This window comes from Rhinolophus hipposideros (genome assembly GCF_964194185.1).
Source record: "Rhinolophus hipposideros genome assembly, chromosome: 15".
Taxonomy (NCBI): Eukaryota; Metazoa; Chordata; class Mammalia; order Chiroptera; family Rhinolophidae; genus Rhinolophus; species Rhinolophus hipposideros.
The window spans coordinates 41,888,621-41,911,011 of NC_138061.1; the positions used below are offsets into that span (position 1 = coordinate 41,888,621).

The 22,391-nt window shown below is 41.1% G+C and overlaps 1 protein-coding gene across 1 annotated transcript in view; it reads left to right on the plus strand.

Annotated features, from left to right (window-relative positions):
* The window catches only part of CABCOCO1 (ciliary associated calcium binding coiled-coil 1), a 133,474-nt gene extending 126,333 nt beyond the window's left edge, over positions 1 to 7,141 (plus strand). The window contains exons 6-7 of the mRNA XM_081075306.1: positions 711 to 949; positions 6,200 to 7,141. Of these exons, the coding sequence (XP_080931432.1) occupies positions 711 to 949; positions 6,200 to 6,209 (249 nt within the window). The 3' untranslated portion in view covers positions 6,210 to 7,141. The remainder of the gene's footprint in view (positions 1 to 710; positions 950 to 6,199) is intronic.
* Positions 7,142 to 22,391: the final 15,250 nt, after the last annotated feature.

A 22,391-nucleotide genomic window follows, 5' to 3' on the forward strand; every position in this document is an offset into this window, starting at 1 on the left:
TCAAGGGGATCTGTCTTGTTGGTGCAGGTTGGGATAGATGTGACGAGCTGCACGAGCCAGCAGTTGTAGAGGTAACCTCCTCCTTTGCCAGCTTGATCATGACTAAGGCAGCAACTATCTCAGTGGGCCAGTTCTGAGGTGTTGTTCTGGGGTGTGATACATGGAACTTCTGCGGAAAGCCTTCTCCTCCATGCTTTCTAGGGATTTTTGTAAGCTCCTTATTTCTTGTATGAAATCTATGTCTGCTGAAAATAGCTAGACTTAATTCTGTTATCTACAACTAAACTACGACAGGCACACTTCCTTCCTACATAAGCAAACAAGTTCCTTAATGCTTCTCCCCCATCTTCTCAGATGAAATGAGTTGATAAACTAACTCACAATAAGTACATAGTTAATAACTAATAAGGTAACTTTTTATGGGTACTTGCCTCAACTCAAGCAAAAAGATTCTAATGGTGAATTTCTAACCATGAATGGCTTATAATGTCGATGGGATTTTTTTTTCTTAGTTGGGGGAGGCAAAGATTGTTTAAACTGTAAAGAAGTTGTTTTTAGTTGTTAATGATGATGGAGATGATAGTGATGGTGCTAATGTTTAAAAGCATGAGAGAGCTGATCCAACTTGGAAAGTTCACTGCCCCACTTCACCCTCTAACCAGGGCTAAAAACAACACGGCCATCACCCAATTTCTCATCTCTCACTGCAGACCTCGCCTATGGAGCTCTCGGTGAAATCAGAAGGACATTCCAGAGAAGAGAAAACCTGCATCATAAGGAGATGCATGAGGGTTCCAGAATCTCCCTGGAAGTCAATAACATCCTCTCAGAGAGAAGACAAAGCAGCAGGCTGGGGTAGAAGGCAACTGGATGGAGAGGTGATGGATGACATCCATTTGCACATCCACAGACGTTCCTGGAACAGCTCCACCCTGACACGTGGGGAGAGGTGAGGCTCAGTCTGGCCTCCAGGAGGTCACAGTACAAAGAAATAATAGAAATCATTATTTCTTGATCACTTCTGTGTGACAGACTTTATCCCCACTAATTTCATTCACTCAACAAACAGCACGTGGTTGTATTTTAGTTATACACACAGATGTACATGCTAGGTTTCTTAATCCCTTATAGAGGAGGCCAGGTGTGTCACTAGTACTCACACAGAATGTTCTCATAATTGAGGCAAGTGTTTCAAAGGAAAACCATAGCACCCTGTCTGATGGGGGAAGAGGAGTTGGCATAACTTGGTCTGGGGATTCATGGAGCACTTCCCAGGAGAAAAGCCATTCCAACTGAATCCTGGGGGCTGAGCACAAGTTAGTCAGGTTGAAGGAACAGCATCAGCAAAGGCCCTGAGGTTGGAAGGAGCTTCAGCCAATGAGGTATTATCCCCACTTTACAGGTGAAGCAATAGAGACCTAGAGAGATTAGGTAATTTACTGAGGTTATGCAGGTTGTAAGGTATTGCGCACCCAATGATAGCATCCTTACATGGAATCCATTCTCCCTGAGAGGTAGAGACAAAGGTACGCGGCAGGTTTTAAAAACAATTATCAGGAGATCCTCTCATGGCCTTCAAGGCCACCCCTCCACCTGAAGGAACTGGGAACAGATTTTCACTTTCTCACTCCGTTGAGTTCGAGACTAAATGAAAAGAAAAATCTGCTATTTCTGATGCAAAAGTCCTGGGTGCTTTTCGGGAATGAAACCTTCTTCCCTCCTCCCCAGGGCCTTTTATACCATTATGGTGCAGTCCCAAGCTATCAATGATAGTGAAAAAAATGGGGCTCTGTGGTAGAGGAAAGAGGCTATTCAAACTGCTCCTGATTTCTATAAAAGAGAGATCTTTTGATCTGTGAAACAGCCAAAAGGGCAGTTTGATCTTCCTCAAACTCATTTATTTTAGATTCTTGCAAATTTCTTTTCTGTAGGTTTACTTCCTTAGGAAACTCAATATTCAATTGAACAGTGACTTTTATATATTGAAATGCAATATTGAATAGCTGAAGCCTAATAAATGCCATCCCAGCTATATAAGATATTTTAAAAATCATAAAAGGGCCGATTGAGCCCCATCCAGGCAAATATGACAAAGCGAATTCAATGCTTCTTTTGAAAATGAGTCATGGTCAGAAATACTCACTTTGACCAAAAGCATTTCTTTGAATGCCAGAGGTAAATTTGCTCACTTTCATTTTCTGCCTGGGTTTCAAGTCAGCCCTGCAGAACGGAACAAAATCAACTGCAAGAGGCCCTGGCAGCTGTTCCAGATGTAAATGTGAACAGGATAGTGAGGTTGGGTCTATTCACTTCAATGTGTTATTTTCAAATTATGCAGATGATATTCAGATATGGATTGATCAGGCTTTGTATGTTTTTTCAGGGAGGAGTAAATCATTGCTATTCTGAGCTGCCTTAACATTCCCCAGGACCACCCTTTCTTTTACTTAGAAAAAGGATGTTTTATTATCATGAATCACTAAATTACTGGCAGAGGGAGAATCTGACATATGTTCCCAGTCGTGGGGGGCTCGGAGGAGGACAGGCACAACATACTCAATTGATTAGCCAAAGGAACAGCCCTTTGATGTCAGGGAACCTTTCCAAATATCATTTAAGACACAAACAATCTGTGGGAAATCAAAGTTCTCAATCAGAACCTCTGCGCCACTTCTCTGGGTGCAGCCTGGCTGGAGGAGGAACTTTGGTTTTAACTATTTCGAGATGGTTACTCAGCTTGAGACTGTGTCTTCCTCGTGGCCTTTTCAAGATTAGATTCTTTAAAAAGATGGATAACTTCATTCTCCACCTTCTTCTTGTCACATGCACTTTTTCCCTCTGGCATATGTATTTTAGGAAAATGCAGATTAGCACTGTCAAAAGCCATTATTTTGTAGCAGCCCTCCCCTCAGTGTGACTTCCTAAGAAGGTCTGATTGTATAAAGTATTGCAGGAATGCCTGCATTTTGCACACTCCCAGGATCAGCTAAAAGGTGGATTCCAATTGGGAGAAAAAGTGGAGTCAGGATAAAAGGAATGATAACCATTCGGAAGAAGGTGATGAAGAACAAGGAGGAATCAGAGACGCACAGAAGAATTTGGGTCCCACTCTCAGAGATAGCAGGCAAGAGGAAGAACTAAATGTGGTGTCGGTTTAGAGAGCATGGTTTCGATGTTGAATTCATTTGATTTTGCATGGTTCTTTGGCTCTCCAAGCAGAAATACCAACTCTTAGACATGGCCTAAGAACCTGGATTACTTTGGTATTTAGTGGCAGATGTTTCTCCTATAAACAAGCCCATGAGAATGTTCCAGAAAGGGGTACCTTAGCCCTGGTGTGCTCTGCACTAGTTAAACCACATCTAGGAGACCATGACACCTTCAATATGGCCACTATACTTCTATTCACCTGAGCACTGTCAGTTCTTCATGCTGTTTTCTCATATAGACCCTGACTAGTTGGGGTCCTGTCCCACAGACAGGAATGGTCAGATGATCAAATGTCTGGACAGCAGTTAACACCCTACAGATGTTTAGCCCAAGAAAGGATGACTTAGAGAAGATATGAAGATCTGTCGTGTGAAGAGGAATTTGATGGGCCCTTTTTGCTCCAGAAGAGAGGACCTGTGGGAATTACCGGGAGTGGGGAGGTAATAGTCACATTTATAGAAAGCCCCAATAATGCCTTGCTAAAGTGAGTTCTCTGTCATGGATGACACTTCAGCAATAGCAGGATGGCTTCCACCTGGGAGGGAGGAGAATAATATCCTAACTGGAAGGGACCCTCACTAGCATGAGTCCAACTTTCCATGGACAGGAAACCCTGACAGCCACCTTAGGGCTCACTGCCCTACCAGCAAGTACACGTTTTCCTTATGATGTCAGGATTTCAAAAACATTCATGGGAAGCCAGTTATAAAAGGGGCCTCAGTACCTCAGAGCCATTTGAGTCATTTTCCATCTTGAGATCATCAGAAGCAATTCCCACAGAAGGTCTTTCTTAATCCATACCAAGTCCCAATCTTGGTATATATCCAAAGGAAATAAAATCAGTATCTCAAGGAGATATCTGCACTCCCATGTTCATTGCAGCCTTATTCACAATAGCAAAGACATGTAAACAAACTAAGTATCCATCGTCAGATGAATGAATAAAGAAAATGTGAGACAGATAGATAATAGATAGACAATGGACTATTATTCAACCATTAAAAAGGAAGGGAATCCTGTCGTTTGTGACAACATGGATAAACCTAGAGAGCATTATGCTAATTGAAATAAGCAAGATACAGAAAGACAAATATGACCTCACTTATATGTGGACTCTAAAAAAGTGGAACTCATAGAACCAGAGGGTAGAATGATGGCTGTAAGGGGCTGAGGGGGTGGGGAATGTGGAGTAGGGGAATGTTGGTCAAAGTTTACAAACTTGCAGTTATGAGTAAGTTCTGGGGCTCTAATAATGTACAGCACCATGACTATAGTTAGCGATGCTACATTGGATACTTGAAATTTGCTAAGAGATAAATCTTAAGTGTTCTCACCACACACACAGACACACACACACACACACACACACACACACACACACAAGGGTAACTATGTGAGGTGATGGATGTGTTAATTAACTTGATTGTGGCAATCATTTCACTATGTGTACACATATCAAACCATCCCATTGTACACTTTAAATACCGGGGTGTCAAAAAAATGTATACACATGACTTGTATTCATCTTTTGTTATTGGTATATATTGAGTATTACAATTTTAATAGTTTTCTTTTTCCTTTTTTAAAATGTGTATACATTTTTTTGGCACTCTCTGTATATACAATTTTGTCAGTTGAACCTGAACCTCAATAAAGCTGGGGGAAAAAATGAAAGAAAGTCTCTCTCAGGAGTGGGTAAAAATCCACAGTTTTAAAAAGAATGGCTGATGATTACTGTTCATAAAAGAACTTGAAATAGAGGACACAAAACAACTCAAGGACAAAATTTTGTGCTAAGTGAATAGACGCAGACGTGCCTGCACATGTCTTTAGGGCTGTTAGTGCTCTAATAGGAATTTTGGGAAAGGGACTATTTTTTCTTTCTTAGAAGCAAATGGAGGTTTCATTCTCTTTCCTTAAAGGACATTTTAAAAACAAACAAACAACACACAAAATACCTGGGTTTCTAGACACTCACAAATAGGATTCTTACACGCCAAGGCTTACATCCAGGCTAGCATCAGTTTGGATAACACTGCTGTAACGAGATTGCTTTTGTCACACAGTTAGCTTCTCTTGTCTACTTTTATTCACTTTGCTGTTTTCCAGTTGTAATTTCATCAAGAGATTGAATCAAGCTGTAGACTTCTTGTAGAATAACACCTCCAGACACTCACCCAAGAGCAGGTTGGGCAAAGTTTTCAGGGCCAGGGATAAGAATGTTAGAATTTAAAAAGTAGAACTAAGTGGACATATATAAATGGCCCACCTAATTAGAGTGGGAGAGAAATTACAAAGCAAGGTGCTTAAATACTGGGAGAAAAATGGAGGAGCCTGGCTTCAAGTAAGTAGGACCCACTCTCCTATCAGTATTTTTCCCATTCCGCTGCAATCCTCTACAAGACGGACCATCTGCCGATTGTTCTGGCAAGAGTATATCACCAAGCAGAATGGGTGTATGGGCACAGCTGTTTGTTGTACTTACTCATTCTAGGATAAAATTAAAGAAAAACCTTCCAATATAGGAGTCAACACTAATCTCTGTGGCTGCAACCCTTGTATATCCAAAGATCTTCTAGGTAAGTGAAAGAGAAAGTGACACTGAAATTCCACAGCAAAATAATTTTGTTAACCACCATTTGTAAACAAAGCAACAGGGTATAGATTGGGGAAAATGTTCACTGACAATAAACCTAGTGCTAGCTAGATATGCGTATTTGACCCCTCAAACCTTTCTCCCCAAACTTCCTAGCAGTAAAATGCTATCAAAACAAGCAAATACAAATACATTCCTGTTTCAATTTCTACTCCAATGCAAAATACAGCTCTCAAAATGTCAGTTTCATTTAGTTTGGCCTTTCCAGGAATGTGCATAGTTAAACTTCAATGAACTGTAGTGGTTGGAGGAGGCCATTTAATTGAATTTTCAGGTTAAAGGTTAACTGGGAAGTAGGCAGAAAACTTTTTTTTCTTTTTTGTTTTTTTTTAGGAATCAATAGAAGATATTGATGGAATGAAGATGATTTTGTCCTAGAGATCCAGAAACCTAGATCCATAGACAATTTCTTGGGAAGTCATATGCATAAGAAACTCTGACAATAAATGAAAGAATAATAATACCTCCTTATCAGTAGTGCTTGTGTCCTAGGCTCTTAAAGCTTTCTGACAGTCAGCTGGCGTGCATGGCCTGGCTCAGAACTTCAAGGTCTTCTCCCTGCCCATCAGCCCATCTTATCACTAGGACCTCACAGGACAAAAGAGGAAACATATGCATGATGAGAAAAGAGGGCAAAAAGACCTAGTTCTGGAAGGAAGCCCTATACTGCGCCTACTTAAGTCTTATGAAAGAAGGAGATTTTTGCCTCTTAATTACAAATGTGGTTTGCAGCAAAAAATGGATTTCACTTAATGAATAGTTTTATATGTTTTGTTCATCGAAATTTTGCTGTATGCAAGTGACAATTTTGCGGTATACAAAGTGACCATGTCTTCAGGGAGTGTGACATCAGCGCCATCGTTATGATCACCATCATCACAAACAAGAACTTTTTAATATAGTTGGTTTCACAAGACACTAGCAGATCCATGCTTACCATGGGGAAATGTAAAAGAAAAAGCCAATTCAAAGGTGACTGGCAGTGGCCTAGAGATTTAAATCATCCAAAACATCTTGCTAAAACCTCTTCAAGATTCTAAGAAGACAAGCACCATTAATTTAATTCTAAAGAAAGAATACAGTTTTTATGATTAGCACATTGCCCTTTTGTTTATATTGTATAATAATAGTCAAATAGATTTTTATGTGATGTATGAATACTTCACTATAATTGAGACACTTGTATAAATAGTGGGTAAGAAACATGTGTCACTTAAAACTTGTGGGTTTACATTTTTTCAATTCAATAGGAATTAAATCTTAATCTCATGATCTTAAGATTTTGCAGTTTGTATCTTGGATTTGGTGACAATATGAGGTCATCTCTGATATAACTGAAGCTGTGGCCTACATAATATAACACTGAACAGAAAGCACTGTCCATATACAGCGATGCACTGAATGATCCAGTTTCCAGGAATACATTTTGGCAAAAAGCTAGGACTGAATCTCTGCCTTCCTGCTTTAGTTACTAATGTGTGCCATCCAAGAATCCAGAAGAGAGAGTAATTGATGAGTTTACTAATTATGGTAAACAATCACCATAGGGTTCTTCACTGGTACTTTATCAAGGGCTTCAAGGAAAAAGAGATGTTTCTACCTTCTCATCCACAGGACAAAAAGGCCCATGGGTGGAGTCCCCCCAGCAATTAGAGACCACTGCCCACCAACCATGAAATCCAAATAGCCTGCAACTCCTTTTGATTCTCCAGCCCACTAGGAGGGCAGAAAGTGGTCTCCAAAGAGAATATTTGGCCTTGTCTGCCTGGATCCGGGCATGAAGCTCATTCATTCATATTCAGTTCTAAGGCCTGGATTCTACAGGTTGAGGAGCTTTGCATTACTTTGACATCACAGAGCACCCTCCCAGAACCCAGTTCATTTATCTTCCCACAATTTAGCCCAGGAGACCAACAGGTAGGGTGTGGGCGTGTGGACAAATCTGTGTAAAATCAGCACCATTCCTGGATGAATTTCAGGCATGTGCTCAATTCAGATATGAACTAGAGCATATTCAGTGAGCCTATTGCATGACATGGGACCTGGGGAAAATAAGTCTAAAACATGCTTGCTACTTGGTTCCTGATTAACCATTAGGACAAATTACATGAATGCAAAACACATATGAAGAAGTGAAAGCATAAGGCAAAGCTATAAAGGAACAAAAAGCACTAATGCCAGTAATAAAAATAACATGGCATTTTGTTTTCCACCGAATTAAGCAAAACTCGATCCATCATTGGTGACTGACCAAAACGCAATTCAAACTAGCTGCAACCAAAAAGGGACTCTATCAGTCCATAAATTTGGAAATTCAAGGGATCAGGTACCGCTGAATCCAGGTAGTCAATGATGTCTTCATCCTGAACTTCACTCTATCACCATCTCTTAGCTCTGGTTGTTCTGCGATGGTTCCCTGATCTCTCCAAAAGTTCCCAAAGAATCAGAAGTTCCATGCATCCTTGTATGTGTTACTTGAAACCTTCCAAGGAAAAAGACACCCTCTCTTACCTAAGAGTTTCAGCAGAAGTCCCAGGATTACTAGTGTGGGTCGAGTGCCCATCCCTAAACTAGTCACTGCACCCAGAGGATTAAATACGTTTATTAGACCTACTCCTGGTCCCAAGATGTTGGCAGCCCCAAATAAACAACACTAATCAAAATGGGAAAGGTACAGTTCCTCGGAGGAAAAGTTGGGAGGTAAAAGCAAAGCAAAGGGAAAAGGATATTTTTTGGACAAACAACAGATAGCTGTATCAGCTACCAATATTCAAATAGTGCTATGGAGAATGAACTTAGATATGCCTAAAATTCTCTGGACCCTCAGAGAGTCCTGTCTGGCATTTTTCTTAAACTCAAAGATCCAAGACTACACAAACCAGAAGACACAATGTGCATTGTTTATTTATTTAACAAGTATTTATTGAGTGTCATCCCAGTGCTATTTTTAAGGGTATTATGGGAGCACAAAGGAAGAAACCCTAGTCCACACTTGGGGGACCAGGGAATGTTTCTAGAGGAAGTGAAATCAAAACTGACATTTGAAAAATAGGTAGGAGTTCAGCTAGTCAAATAGAGAAGTCAGATAGTTCAAGCAAAGGAAATAGCGCATGCGATGTCTCCAATCAGAAATAGTACCGTGTTTTAAAGAAACAGAAAGATTCGTGTAAAACCAAATTGTTCATATAAGTATCCTAGAGGGCAAAAATTGTGCCTTCTTCTTGCTTTGTGATCAACAAGTCCCTTGAATCCTCTTGGACTCCCACACAAAGTTTTTATAAGAATCAAATGAAATAATGTATTTGAAATACTCTGTAAATTTTAAATCCTCTCTACAATTGAAAGGCATGTATGTAGAATTGAAAGAAGCACACCAATTCCTAAAATCCTGAGTAAGGAAAGATGACCAGCTTGATATACATAAGCTTCTCAAGAACAACGTGCTGTAGTTTTCTGATGTCTGTTTGGCCATTCAGGCATCCTTTTACTCATTGGGGAGATTAAAGCGATGTCTGTAGACAACAAAGACAAGAATCATGTCCTCTCTGTATCAGCAGCCAGAAATTCAGCGAGAGGGAGGAGGCCCCACGAAAGAGTGTGCTCTCTAGGAAAACAATGGAAGTGTTCAAAGAATGTGGGTACAACACAGTGTTGTAAAAGCATACTTGGCAGACAGACGGACCCTGGAATTTTGAGAAGAAGAAAAAGTTTGCTTACTAATGTTTTAAGAGTATGCTCAACAAGAAAGTATGCTTGGAAGATACCTGAAAGGAGCAAAAAAAAAAAAAACATGCAAAGCAGGAAATGAGTCTGGAGGGTTACAAATCACGCATCTATGAGAAGAAGTAGAGGAAATAGTTTGAGAGATTCATACTCTTAAAACGTCAACATAGGTATGTTTAAATTGTAACCCAGGCCAGAGAGTCATGAATAATCAGTTTGTCTTGGAGAATTCTGGAATTATAAACAAAAGGATACAAAGTATTGTCCAAGGTAAATATTGACATGACTGAAGAGGAACTAGAAAAACTTTTAATGAAGCCAAAAATACTGCATCTGGGAAAGATGTTTCACATTCTTATAATAAACACTCGGGTATAAGAAGTTTAAGGACAATGGGTAAAAATTATTGTCCCAGGTTTAAAAATTGAGTTAGAACAAAGGCTTTCTCAAATTTAAAACAGTCATACTATAAAAACATAAATATTAATTTTTAAAACCATGTTATTTCTTAAAGACAATTCTCTCTGCCAAACATCAATTCGCCTTCCAATGTGAGAGAATTAGTGCTCATATCCTGAAACAGCCATCCAGTTTACACTGTGGCAAATGTACAGTGGTTTCTTCCTCAGCTCCCAGCTGCCCAGGAGAGAAGTGGCCTGGAAAGTCCCTTTTACGCCAGCAGGGCCTCCCCTAGGACTAAACCCTCCCAGCCCTGCGATGACAAATCTCCTTGTCTGTTGAGACACACAACCCCATCAAGGAAAAAGAGGGTAGGACTTCACGAATTCCTTCAGATCCATACCTAGCTTCTTCCAGAGGATGTTCAGGTGGGGTAACGTGAAACTTCGAATAAACAGAAGCCCATTATTGCTGCATAGTGGGAGCGAGTGAAGACTCTTGTCTGCAGAACAGTACCATGGCAACCGGTTCTTCAAAGCGGTTTTTAAAAATACAAATCGAATTTCATCTGGAAACATCCCAATTACCCAATTAGACTAAGCTGCAAAGTCTTTTTAGAATAATCTCAGATCATAAGTGAGTGAATAGCTCAAACCCAAACCATCGCTTTCTGATACATAGAAAATGCAAGTCTGTTGGTACTGTATTTTGGTGGGAAGACAGTTCTTTTTCAACAGGAGCAATGAAACCAGTCTGCATTTCCACAGGAGTCTCAGCGCTGAAGTAACATATGACTCTATCCCATTGGGAGCTATGAGATTCTGGTTTTATTTTTCCCACTTAACAGATGGGAAAACTAAGGAGCTATAAGTAGACTCATCTCTGGGGACAGAAAGAGGCCAGGTGGAGCGAAGCCGGATTTCTTTTGCTCTGAGTGTGTGTGTGTTTGTGTATTTGTGTGTGTGTGTTTGTGGATCCAAGGAGTTGGTGAAATGAGTCTCCAAGCCCTGTAGATTCCACCTTCGAAGTGTCCCGTCCCTCACCTCCCCTCTCTACCCTTTCCCTACTGAGCCAGGTGAGACTCGGAGTATTTATCACCCAGGCCATGCAATCTTCTCTTCAAGCTGCTGCTGGGCACATCTACGAAAGCACAGGTCAGATCACAGCCTCCCCAGTGCTCAAAGGATCAAAGCTTCCCTGTAGCCTGTAAAAAAAAAAAAAAGTACACTGTGCTTAGGATAGCAGTCAAGGTCTCCTCAATGTCACAGTTTAATAGAATTCATAGAATTGTCCACTGCACCCTCACCCACCATCCAGCCATACCATGAACTTTCAACACTCTATTAATTTCCTGAGATGGTCTCTGTCAACCTGAAATTAACTTATCTTTATTTGCTTCCTATTTTTCATCCCTCAAGGCCCAGGCCCAGGGGGACCAGTTTGTGAAGCATTTCCCCAGTCCCTTGTGGGTATATCGCTAAGACGTGAGACACACCTGTCATGTGCCAGGCTCTGTGCAACAGCGTTGCCGTACACTGTCTCATTTCATCCTTATAGCTGTCCTATGGACTGCATACCTTACTGATCCCATTTCATGGATGATGAAGCAGAACTATAGAGAGGAGAGGCAGTGTAGCTGCCATCACAGAGAGTAGGCGGCAGCCTCAATCTAGAGCACCCACAGTCCCCTGGCTGGGTAATCTCTCTTTGAGGTAACATTTGCTCTGTGCTCCCACTGTACTTTGAACCTCAAAGGGAGCACATCTTTGAAAGGTGAGAGTGGTGATATGTATAGTAGTAAGCTTCTCATCTGCAAAATGGGGATAATAAATGATTATATACTTTCGTTTCTAATGACATTAAAGAAAACACGTGAAACGGTGCCTGGTACATAGCAAGTACTTGATGAATGTTAGATACGAACTGATTAGATTACTATTTCCTCTGATGAGAATATGAGCTCCTCTGTCCAGCTTATCTTGATATTCTCAAACCCTGGGAGCCTACTGTAGTGCCCTGGGCATGTGGGGCACTGGGTAAACAGCTGTTCAAATATTAATTTAATTTGTCATGATGAATAGATACAAAGTATCAGTCACTCCTCTTCCCATCAGTTAAAATAAAACCCAGTCTCTACCCGACCCTACTAGGTAAGCGCTCTCTACCCAGGCATCTGACCAGCTGTTCCACTTCGTTTCCTTTTTTCTCCCTCTGACTCTATCCACTTCCACCTTGCTTTTCCTCAAACACACCTAACACATTCCACAGTGTCAGATGCTTTGCTATAATATCTCCCTTACTCTGCTATATTTTTCTTACAACTTGACAATTTCTTACATATCTATCTATGCACTTCTTGTCTGTCTCCTCCCACCCCCATTAGAATGGGAGCTCCAATGAGGGCAGGGATGGTGTTAGGTTCACTGCTGCGTTATTTGTGCTCAGACAGTGAGTGGCACATAGCAGACAGTAAATATTTAATGATTGAATGAATACGTGAATGAACAAATGAACCTCTAAACCCCACAACAATGCTGAAAGGTAAGTTGTACATACTTATTTTTCAGATGAAAACAAAATAAGGCACAGAGATACTAAGTAATTTTTCCACAGGCACACATTTAGTAAGAGGCAGAGCTTGAAATTTATCCATTCTCTCTGATTCCCAAATTCATGCCAGTGTCTCCTAACCTTAAGGCATTCGAGTGCCACCGTCCACGTAACATCTGAACTAATGTTTACCTGACATTTTTATTTAAGTCACTTCTATAGTACATAATTTTATTTTAAAAGAAAGGCAATCATTTCCATAGAATAAATCACACTGAAATAGAGGTATACCCATTAAAATGTAAACTACTCATCAGTGTATTTTGAAGCAGGGATGTGTCTCCTACATTTGAAAGCACTGATCCAGCCTCATTCTGCAAACCCCTGGGGCTGGTCCTGAATCCAGCCACCACAGGGATCAGAATCTTCTCCATCCTACAGAATGTCATCTCACTTCTCCGTGTTCACTCAGCTTCCTGTTCACAAGTCCCTCAGCTCTTGCACAGAACATTCTTCATTGAGAGAAGGCCAGAAAGAGGTTTCTGATGCCTTTAAAACACACACACACACACACACACACACACACACACACACACAATTTGTGGAAACTTCATGTGAGCCTATGAATACTACAGTTCCCCAACTGAAAGCAAAAGCAAGATGCAAGAGGTGGGGAGAGAGAAATTAATTGAAAACTTGAGGCTGTCAAGCCATATAGAGGAAAATCTCTCCCTCAGTTAAAGATCGGGGACATAATCAAGGAAAGTGGCTTCTATAAAAGCTTGATTAGGTGATCGAAATCTCCAGTCATCCCGAAAATAATTGCCTGGAAGAAAGCACTGAGTGACCTGTCTAGTTGGCAGGGAGCAGCCAGTGCCGACAATAGAAGGCGCCCCTCTCACCATCCTCCCCTTCCCTGGGGCCCCAGCGATGATGAACTGAATCTGTTTAAGGAAGTATATTGCCTCATTATTTTCTGCTCTGACATATTTCTCGTGGATGTTAACTCTCAACAACATAGAGGAAGTGTTTGTGTTCTTTGTTTCTGCAGCATTTCCATTTCCAGGTCAGTGTTTTATAAATATTTGCTCTAGACTCCACTAGGTGAGGCATGAGGAATGACAAAGAAGGTCATGGACCCTGCTGTGGGCAAATCCAATGGAAACAGGACTACGCCAAGGGTCTCCTCTGGGTCCCTCACACATCCTCCCAAGTAGGTCCTCCTCTGTCCTCACCTCCTTCTGTCCCATCTACTCCTGGCCACCACAATGCTATCGACAATGCAAATCTTACCACGCCTCTTTTTCAAGCTAAAATTATTCAGCAACTCTCTAGTCCCTCCTAAGAAAATCTGTTTTCTTTAATGGGATGTACAAGGCCCTTTCTTTCATAATCTAGTCTCTGCCTACCTCTTCGAAGCTCCTCTCCCAAATCTTTCCTGCATCAATAAAAGCTCTTCATGTTGTCTCACATCTCTGGGCCTACTTGTGCTGTTCCCATTGCCTAAAAGGCCCACCTACCTCCTCCCCTCACATATCTTGTCTGCCTTGGAAATTCCTTTTCATCCTTGAAGACTGCTCTGTGAAGACTTCTCTCACCAACCCCCCTTCCCAAGGCAACTAACTTACCGAAGGCAGGTGCCCAGAGCCTTAGAGACCCTCTCCCTCAACAGGCTCCAGCTTCCCATGGTCCAAGGCTAGATTGTACTCTACCCACCTCCTAGGGAAGTCTTCCCTGATTGTTTTTGTACTCAGCCCATGCAGATCTCTGGTTTTCCTGTTTTCATGTATTGAAATCTGTGCCCCACGTCTAACACTTTTTTCCCACCACTGATTTAAAGAAATACCAAAACTTCTGTCCAAGTCATCATCCTTTTCCAGGAACCTACCCTGAAAAAATAATCAAAAAGCCGATCAAAAATTTATGTACATAGATGTTCACTGCATCATTTTTGTATGATTACAAAATAATGGGAGCAGTAGGTTCTTAAGTATGTAACAGTGGGAGGTCGTTATAGAAAATATACTTATATGGTCATTAAAAATACTTTGAAGAACGTATAAAGACATGGAAAAATGCCCATGAAATAATGTTAACTTAAAATGCCGAATGTAAAATTGTATATAAAACATGATCTCAGATTTAAAAATATATATCTATGTATCTTTATATAGAGGTGAGATAGCAGGATGGTGAGGGGCATGGACTCCAGAGCCAAGATGCCCATGTAGTTTTGATCCTATGCTCCTTAGGAATATTATTAAACCATTCATTACCTCACTTTTCTTATTTGTAATATTGGAATAATAATAGTACCTTCAATGTAGGGTTGCCATGATGATTAAATTAATTTTTTAAAAAAGATTTGTATTAAAAATAGAGTTAACATACAATATTGTATTAGTTTCAGGTGTACACCATAGTTATTCAACATTTATATAACTAAAGAAGTGATCACCATGATAAATCCAGCAACCATCTAACACTTAAATCTAACACCATCTAACATCTAACACTATGCCATCCCAATATTATTGACTATATTCTCCATGTTGACATGACATGCCCATGACTTATTTGTTTTATACCAGGAAACTTGGACTCTTATTCCCCTTCCTATACCTCCCCCATTGACATTTATCAATTACAGTTGACATTCAATATTATTTTATATTAATTTCAGCTGTATAGCATAGCAGTTAATCATTTATATAAGAAGTGATCCCCTGACTACTCTAGTACCCCCCTGGTACTAGACATAGTTATTACCATATTATTGACTATATTCTCTAGGCTCTACTTTACATCCCTTATTTTGTAACTATAATTTGTACTTTTTAAGCCCTTCACCTTTTTCACACTGCCCCTTAACCCCCCTCCCATCTATCACCCCAACAAATCTAGTACCCATCTGACACCATATATAGTTATTACAATATTGTTGACTATATTCCTTATGCTATACCCTACATCCCTATGATTACTGTGTAACAACCAATTTGTGCTTCTTAATTTCTATCCCCATCCCCAACCCCCATCCCATCCAGCAACCATCAAAATGTTTTCTGTATCAATGAGTTTGTTTCTGTTTTATTTGTTAACTTTGTTCTTAGATTCCACATATAAGAGAAATCACATTGCATCTGTCTTTCTCTGTCTGACACCACTCACAACAATACCCTCCAGGTCCATCCATGCCACTGCAGAAAGCAAGAACCCATTCCCCTTCCATGGTCCAGCAATATTCCATTGTATACATGTACCACCTCCTCTTTATCCATTCACCCATCAACAGACACCCAGGCTGCCTCTACATCTTGGCCATTGTAAACAATGCCGCAGGTGTGTTGGTTCTGGGGCCTCTTGGGAGGGGATCAGGTGCAGGCCCAGGTCAGCCACTGCCTGTGACTGGCCGGGGACTCCCTGTAGGAGCTACAAAGTGATCCACTATTGTTCACTGCCTGTGCTAAACCTGCAGGCGTGTGGGAGAGGCCATGCTGTGAGTCAAGGATGTCTGTCACCAGTACCAGGCCTGGGTTAACTCTACAATAAGTCACAACACTGGAGGCCTGATACCACCTGCCGGCTCCCTTAAGGTTCAGCTACCGATAAAGAGTCGTGTGGTATTCAAGTTGGGTGAGTCAATGTCTCAGGGAGTCACTAGAGTGAGAAGAGTTGTGATACCAGGTCAATGTAGACTTTGGTTTGGTGCCAGTGCTGAGCCTCGAGTGACTCAGCAAAAGTCTCAGAACACACTGAGGACAGTCACTGCCCACCTGGAGCCGGTATGCTCCAATAGTTTTCCAAGAAAGGGCAATGCAGAATGGGCCAGCTGCTCACAGAGAAAGTGCCTCCAGCTGTGTGAAAGATGGTTATGGCAGGGTCCCTGCTGAGTCAGCAGGGTGGAGCAGCAGAGTTCACCAGGTCAATCAGATTCAGATTTGGCCTGTGGGGGCGGGCTCAACATAGGAAAGATGGCGGCCAGCTGCACTAGAGAACAACCCCTCACCAGGAAAATGCCAAACGTCCTCCAGTCCTCCTCCTGAAGGCACACACTTCAATCAGGCCCCCGTATATCTCTGAGGCCCCTCTGCTTCTCTGCTGGAGCCCAAGGTGAGTGCCTGCGAGCGAGTTATTCTGTGAGTGGACCGTTTAAGAGGATGTCTGGGTTTCCCGCAGCTTTCTGTCCCACCTGAACAGTCAGAATCCCCACTGTTTTTTACAGCCAGGTGTTATGGGAGTTCCTCTTCCTAGCACCCATACTCCTGGCTGGGGAGCCAGGTGTAGGGGCTGGGGCTTGTCACTCCTCTGGGGGAACCTCCACAACCAAGATATCCCTCCTGATTCTCAACTCTCACAGGGAGAGTTGGGGCCTGGTGCATGTCTCCACACCTCCTACCAGTCTTGTTGTGGCTTCTTTATATTTTTAGTTATAGGACTTCTGTTCGGCTACACTTCAGATGGTTCTCTAGGTTGACTGTTCTGTAATTTAACTGTAATTTTAATGTGTTCATGGAAAGACGCAGGCATAATGTTTATCTACTCTGCCATCTTGGATCTCTATCAACTAAATTAGTTAATATTTGTAAAGTGTGTGGATTTATACCTGGCACATCATAAGAGCTATCTGTCAGTCAGCTTTGTTATGATATATTGAAAAACTACTGCCCTTTCTGGGTGATGGAACTATAAGTTATTTTTATTCTTGTTTTATATTTTCCTATCCTTTTTTCCTAAATTGCCTATAATGAGCACATATTCACTTTTTCAGTTTGAAAAACACGAGATGGTTTTAAAGAAGTAAAACTCCATTCAAAATCTGTGTTATTCTTGACTCCTAGGGTCCAGGTATTTATTCATTATTTATTTATTTATTTATCCCTTTCTTTTCTCTTTTTTTTTTTTTTTTTTGAGATAGAGACAGAATGACCCATTAGCCAGTCCACATTGCGTAAGCCTCTATTTCCAAGGAGAACACAACCCCTTGGGCTCTTGGAAGAAAGGTTGGCTATAAAATTTAGCTGTCAAGAATATGAAAATGGTGCGTCAAAGAGAAAATGATACTATGTCACCTTGGGCCGGTCACAGACTTCTTTTAAGGCTCAGGTTCCTCATGTGCAAAATGGAGAAAAAATAATTCCTACTTCATAAAATAGCTGAAGAAATACATAAAACTGAATAGGGTCCGGCACATAGTAGGGACTCAGGAAATCTTAGACATCATATTCGTGATCAAAACTCAGAATCGAGTTGGCCAGTTGACACAAGTGTAATGGAAGGAATGGCTTTAGGGCCAGACTAACTTGTGTTTGAATCTCGGCTCCAATCCCTACTTGCTCTGTGGCACACAAGGTCAAGGAAGATCCTCCTACCCTGCACCCCCAATTATTCTCTATCTTAACATCCTACTTATTGTTTTAGGAGCACTTACCACCATTTATTTTTCATTGATGTATTTCTTTGTTTAGTTATATTTTATCTGTTCTCCAAATTAGATTGCCAGTCCCATGAAGTGTATCACCTTTAGCGTGTTATCCAGTGTCTTAACACAATGCCAGAACAAACTTGTGCTTGTTAAATAATTTTTTCTTAAAAGAATGAATGGTCAAATAAACAAATGAACTTGGGCAAGTTACTTCAGTTACCTCGTCTATTAAGAAAACCAAATACTACAAGGCAAACATAGTGCCTGACACATAATGGGTGCTCTTTCAATACTAATTTCTTCTTTCTGAATATTCATCAGATTAACTTTAATCATACCCACTCACTTTGCTGAAGTTACTTTGGATAAATGCTGTTCATGATGCCTCAAACTATCATCCCTGTTCCTAGCAATTTCTTAATAAAGGGAATTTTTTCCACAGAACAGAGCAAAAAAAGCTTTGAAACTAGAATTTTTAAAGTTCACACTCCATGCATGCCAGACGCAAAAATCACTTTGAGGCATTAATTGGTGACGTAAAAAACAACAACACACAAAACATTGTTTTTTAATGCAAAAATGTAACAGAGGGATTTGGCAGCAAGGAGAAGACATTCTTTTCAATCTAAAAATGCTTGTCATCTCAATTTTTACTGCCTTAATTTGTTTCTTAAGCAGAGGGTAAAAAAATTTGATGATTAAGATGTCTAATGGAAATTTTTCAGAGCAGAGTGAGGAGGTGACTAGAGACCATATGTTGCCCAAGAATGGAGCCTTCAGCAAATGTTGGAGAAGAACAAATGTGCTGATTTGCATGCTATTGGCGATTATGTCCTAATGAAAGAATACATCCCATTAGTACTAATGGGCATTATATACACATACGATTAAAACAACATATAACCTTTCTTGAGACCACAAGCAAAGGAGAAGCACTAATACATTGCCAGGGAGAAATGGAGAAGCAAAATAAACTGCTGGATAAGAATAGTTCACACACGTCCACATTCGAAAAGACCAAATTCCTAATATTAGCACCGCAATGGCTCGCCTAGCATCACATGTGAAATCATATCCCTCCATCAGAAATGCAGAATGCATTGTGGCTGTAGCAGTTGACACACCTACAAAATAAGTCATAACAGGCCTTGTTATTTACCTTGATTCATGGAGTTCAACCCAAACAAGAAAACTTAGTTAAATCATGCAATAAATATGAGCTCCGCCCTCACTAGAGCATTCAGCCAACAGTGTTGGCACAGAATACCAAGCAAAGTTCAATACAATTCACCCAAAAGGAGTTGAGGAAAGTTTTCAATATCAGGAATAAAAATGTGGTCATGTGCTTCCATCAGCCAGTGGTATAAACTCAAGTAATCCTGGCCTATAAATTCCACCCAAGCCACTGCTTGAGGTCCTTGGCAATCAGAAGACCAGAAGTCAAGCCCAATGTGGGTCAGGTCAAAGGTGAAAGGGAGGCTACCCTTAGTTACTTCTCAGGCGAGGAGGACAAATTCAGTGACGCAAGTCAAAATGAAGTTACAGTCAACATCCAAGGAGGCTTCTCAGGATTTCTGTAGATGTTTCCATGCATATAGATTAGGGGAATATGTCATTAGTGTGAATTGACAGCAGGTGTCCCAAGGCTATGGCTGTCCTCCGTCCTGGAAAAAGGCACTTCCTGCTCCAGCACTGCTCCCAGAGTCCTGGGCCTTGATGATGTGGCAATAAGCATTTAAAACATTGTCTCCTAGGGCAAAACTTGCTTGAGGACTGAGGCCATATTGTAGGGTTTGGGTTTTGTTTTGGGTTTTTTTTTTTTTTTTTTGGTTTTTAGTTTTTGGGTTTTCAGTTTCCCATAGTGCTGACCCTGTGCTTTATATACATTGGGCACTCAATATACAAGGACTGGTGAGATTATGAGGGCAACTTTACATCCAAAACCTACCCTTTCCTTTCGTCAGTCACTGTTCCTCTCCTGAAAGTTCCCAGGGCCTTCCAAATGTCACTTAGAATCTCCATCAAATCTTCAGACCCAGACAGACAGACCCAAGTTGAAATCCCATTCCAGGACTTACTAGTAGTAAACACTTTTATCATGCCAAAATTTATCAGGCACTATTCTAAATATTTGTTTATACTAACTCCTTTTATCCTCACAATAACCCAGAGGTAGATAGTATTATTATTTCCAGAAACAAATGGAGAAACTAAGGCCCAAAGACAGATGTTAAGTATCTTGAACCAAAGTCATAAAGTTAGCACTCTGGAGCCTGGGTTTCAAACCCCAGCTGTAACACTTACTAGCTATATGGCCTTGGACAAGTCAGTTAACCTTGCTAGGCCCTATTGCTTCATTCAACAAATATATATTGAGTGCATACTTTGTGTCAGAAATTGTTCTCAGCAGAGAGGATAAAGTGGTTGATAAGACAAAGATGCCCTTCTCCATCAGTTGGAGATTGATCAAAAACAGAGACATGATCAACATGCAATAAATAGTGCCATTTAACATGAGAACAATGAAGAGAATAAAACAAGGTGATGTGATAGAGTAAAGGGAGAAAACCCTTAGTTTAGGTGGTCAAGGAAATTCTCTCTGAAGCAACTAAGCTGAAACCCAAATGCTAAGCTAAACCCAAGATTCCCAATAAAAAGATGCTTGCTAGAGCTGGTTTTGGGGTGGATGCCCTCAGGTGGGGGTTAACAGGCCACAGGAAGATCTTTACACTTCTACCCACTTCAGAAATCCACCCACATGCCTCTTGCCTAGATCTCTTCCTCTGTCTTCTAATCTTGCTCATTTCAGGCTCCTGTCCAACCAAACCAACCATTTGCCACTGACTCTGAGTCTGTGTATATTCTTTCCATGCCTAGTCTTCCCTTGAGCCACTCATATTTACATACAAAGTGGTGGCCCCAGTTTACCCTGTGATGCTCTGCCCATTCAGAGCATCTCCCCTGACTGCTGTCTTTCACTGAGCAGGACTGTAGTGCAGCAGCAGTCCATTCTTGGCTTCCACCCACATATTGAACAGACCCACCAGTGAAGCAAGCTCTGCTCCTTCCTCTTCTGATAGCTGGTCACAAGGAACCCCTCACATGGCCATAGGTGTGTGCTGAGGGAGAGGGATTGGAGCAAAAGTGAGGATGGCACAGGGATTTGGCCACTTCTTGTGGCAGCCTACTTATGCCTCCTGACCCTGCTTATGCTCGATGCCAGGTGGTTAATGCTAACAATGACAACAATGATGGTAAGAAGGATATTGATGATGATGATGATGATGATGATGATGATGATGATGATGAGTTGCTGATGGGTCACTCAACCTTGGTGGAGAAAACCTAGCTTAAGATGGGCAACTCTTAGCCACAAGGCCACCTGATGGTTCAAGGTCAGAAGCTCTGTCCTCCCAAGGGCAAGTAGCATGCCAGAAGTCCCTTTCTGAACACTGTATAGCTCCTTACTGTGGAAGAAATGGCCTTGCTCTAGAACCTGAGGGGACTACATTGTGACCATCCTAATAGGCCTTTCTATAAACTTCACATGGAGTTTTTTAGCACCACACACACTTATATTATCACAGAATCTGCCAGGTCTTATGGTCCAAGTGGCAGGGTTGCTTACACTGCAGTCTGGATTTGCTGCAGAGCCCTTTCCTGCTCTTAGCCCTCTCAAAGCTGGCTGAATTCCATATCATATAGTAAACAGATTGAAGCAGTATTCCCAAGTGTGGAATATGAAGCCCTAGGACTTGAAAATGCCTACCAAACATTGTTCTTCTTTCTTCGTGGTTAGGGAAGAGAGATGAAATAATTTCTCCTTTTCTTTGGAGGTGATGTCTTGGCATGACCCAGACAATCTGACTTTTAAAAATTTCACCAATATAGTGATTTATCTTCATAAAGTTTATCTCCCACCCTATGGAACACATATATCTTACAAAAAAACCTCCATTTATTTGCACTTTGGGTTTATTTGATCCAATAAATATGTCCTCAATGTAAAGGACCAATGTAATGCTCTTTAGCATAGAGAAATGCATAGCTTACACATGCTTGTTCACACTTCTCACTCATGGGAGATATTACTAATCCATGAAGGTACACTTTTATCCTGAACCTAGACAAGAAACTTAGAATCCTTCTCAACAAAGTGCTCCAGGAAACTACTGCTAATTAATGAGTGGTGATACTCAACATAAAACCTACAGACTACCTCTGAAATAAAAGGTCCTTCTTGCATCCACAGACTATGATTACATGCTCAGAGCCATGTATGGAGAATCACAAGCCAAAGTAACCCCAGGGACTCCAATGTATAGGTGTCCTAGGAGCACATGGCATCAGCAGGATCATGGGGACACCCAGCTGCTGAGGCAGAAGTTCCAGACTATGTCCCCACTTTCTCCAAGGCTCTTTCATTCT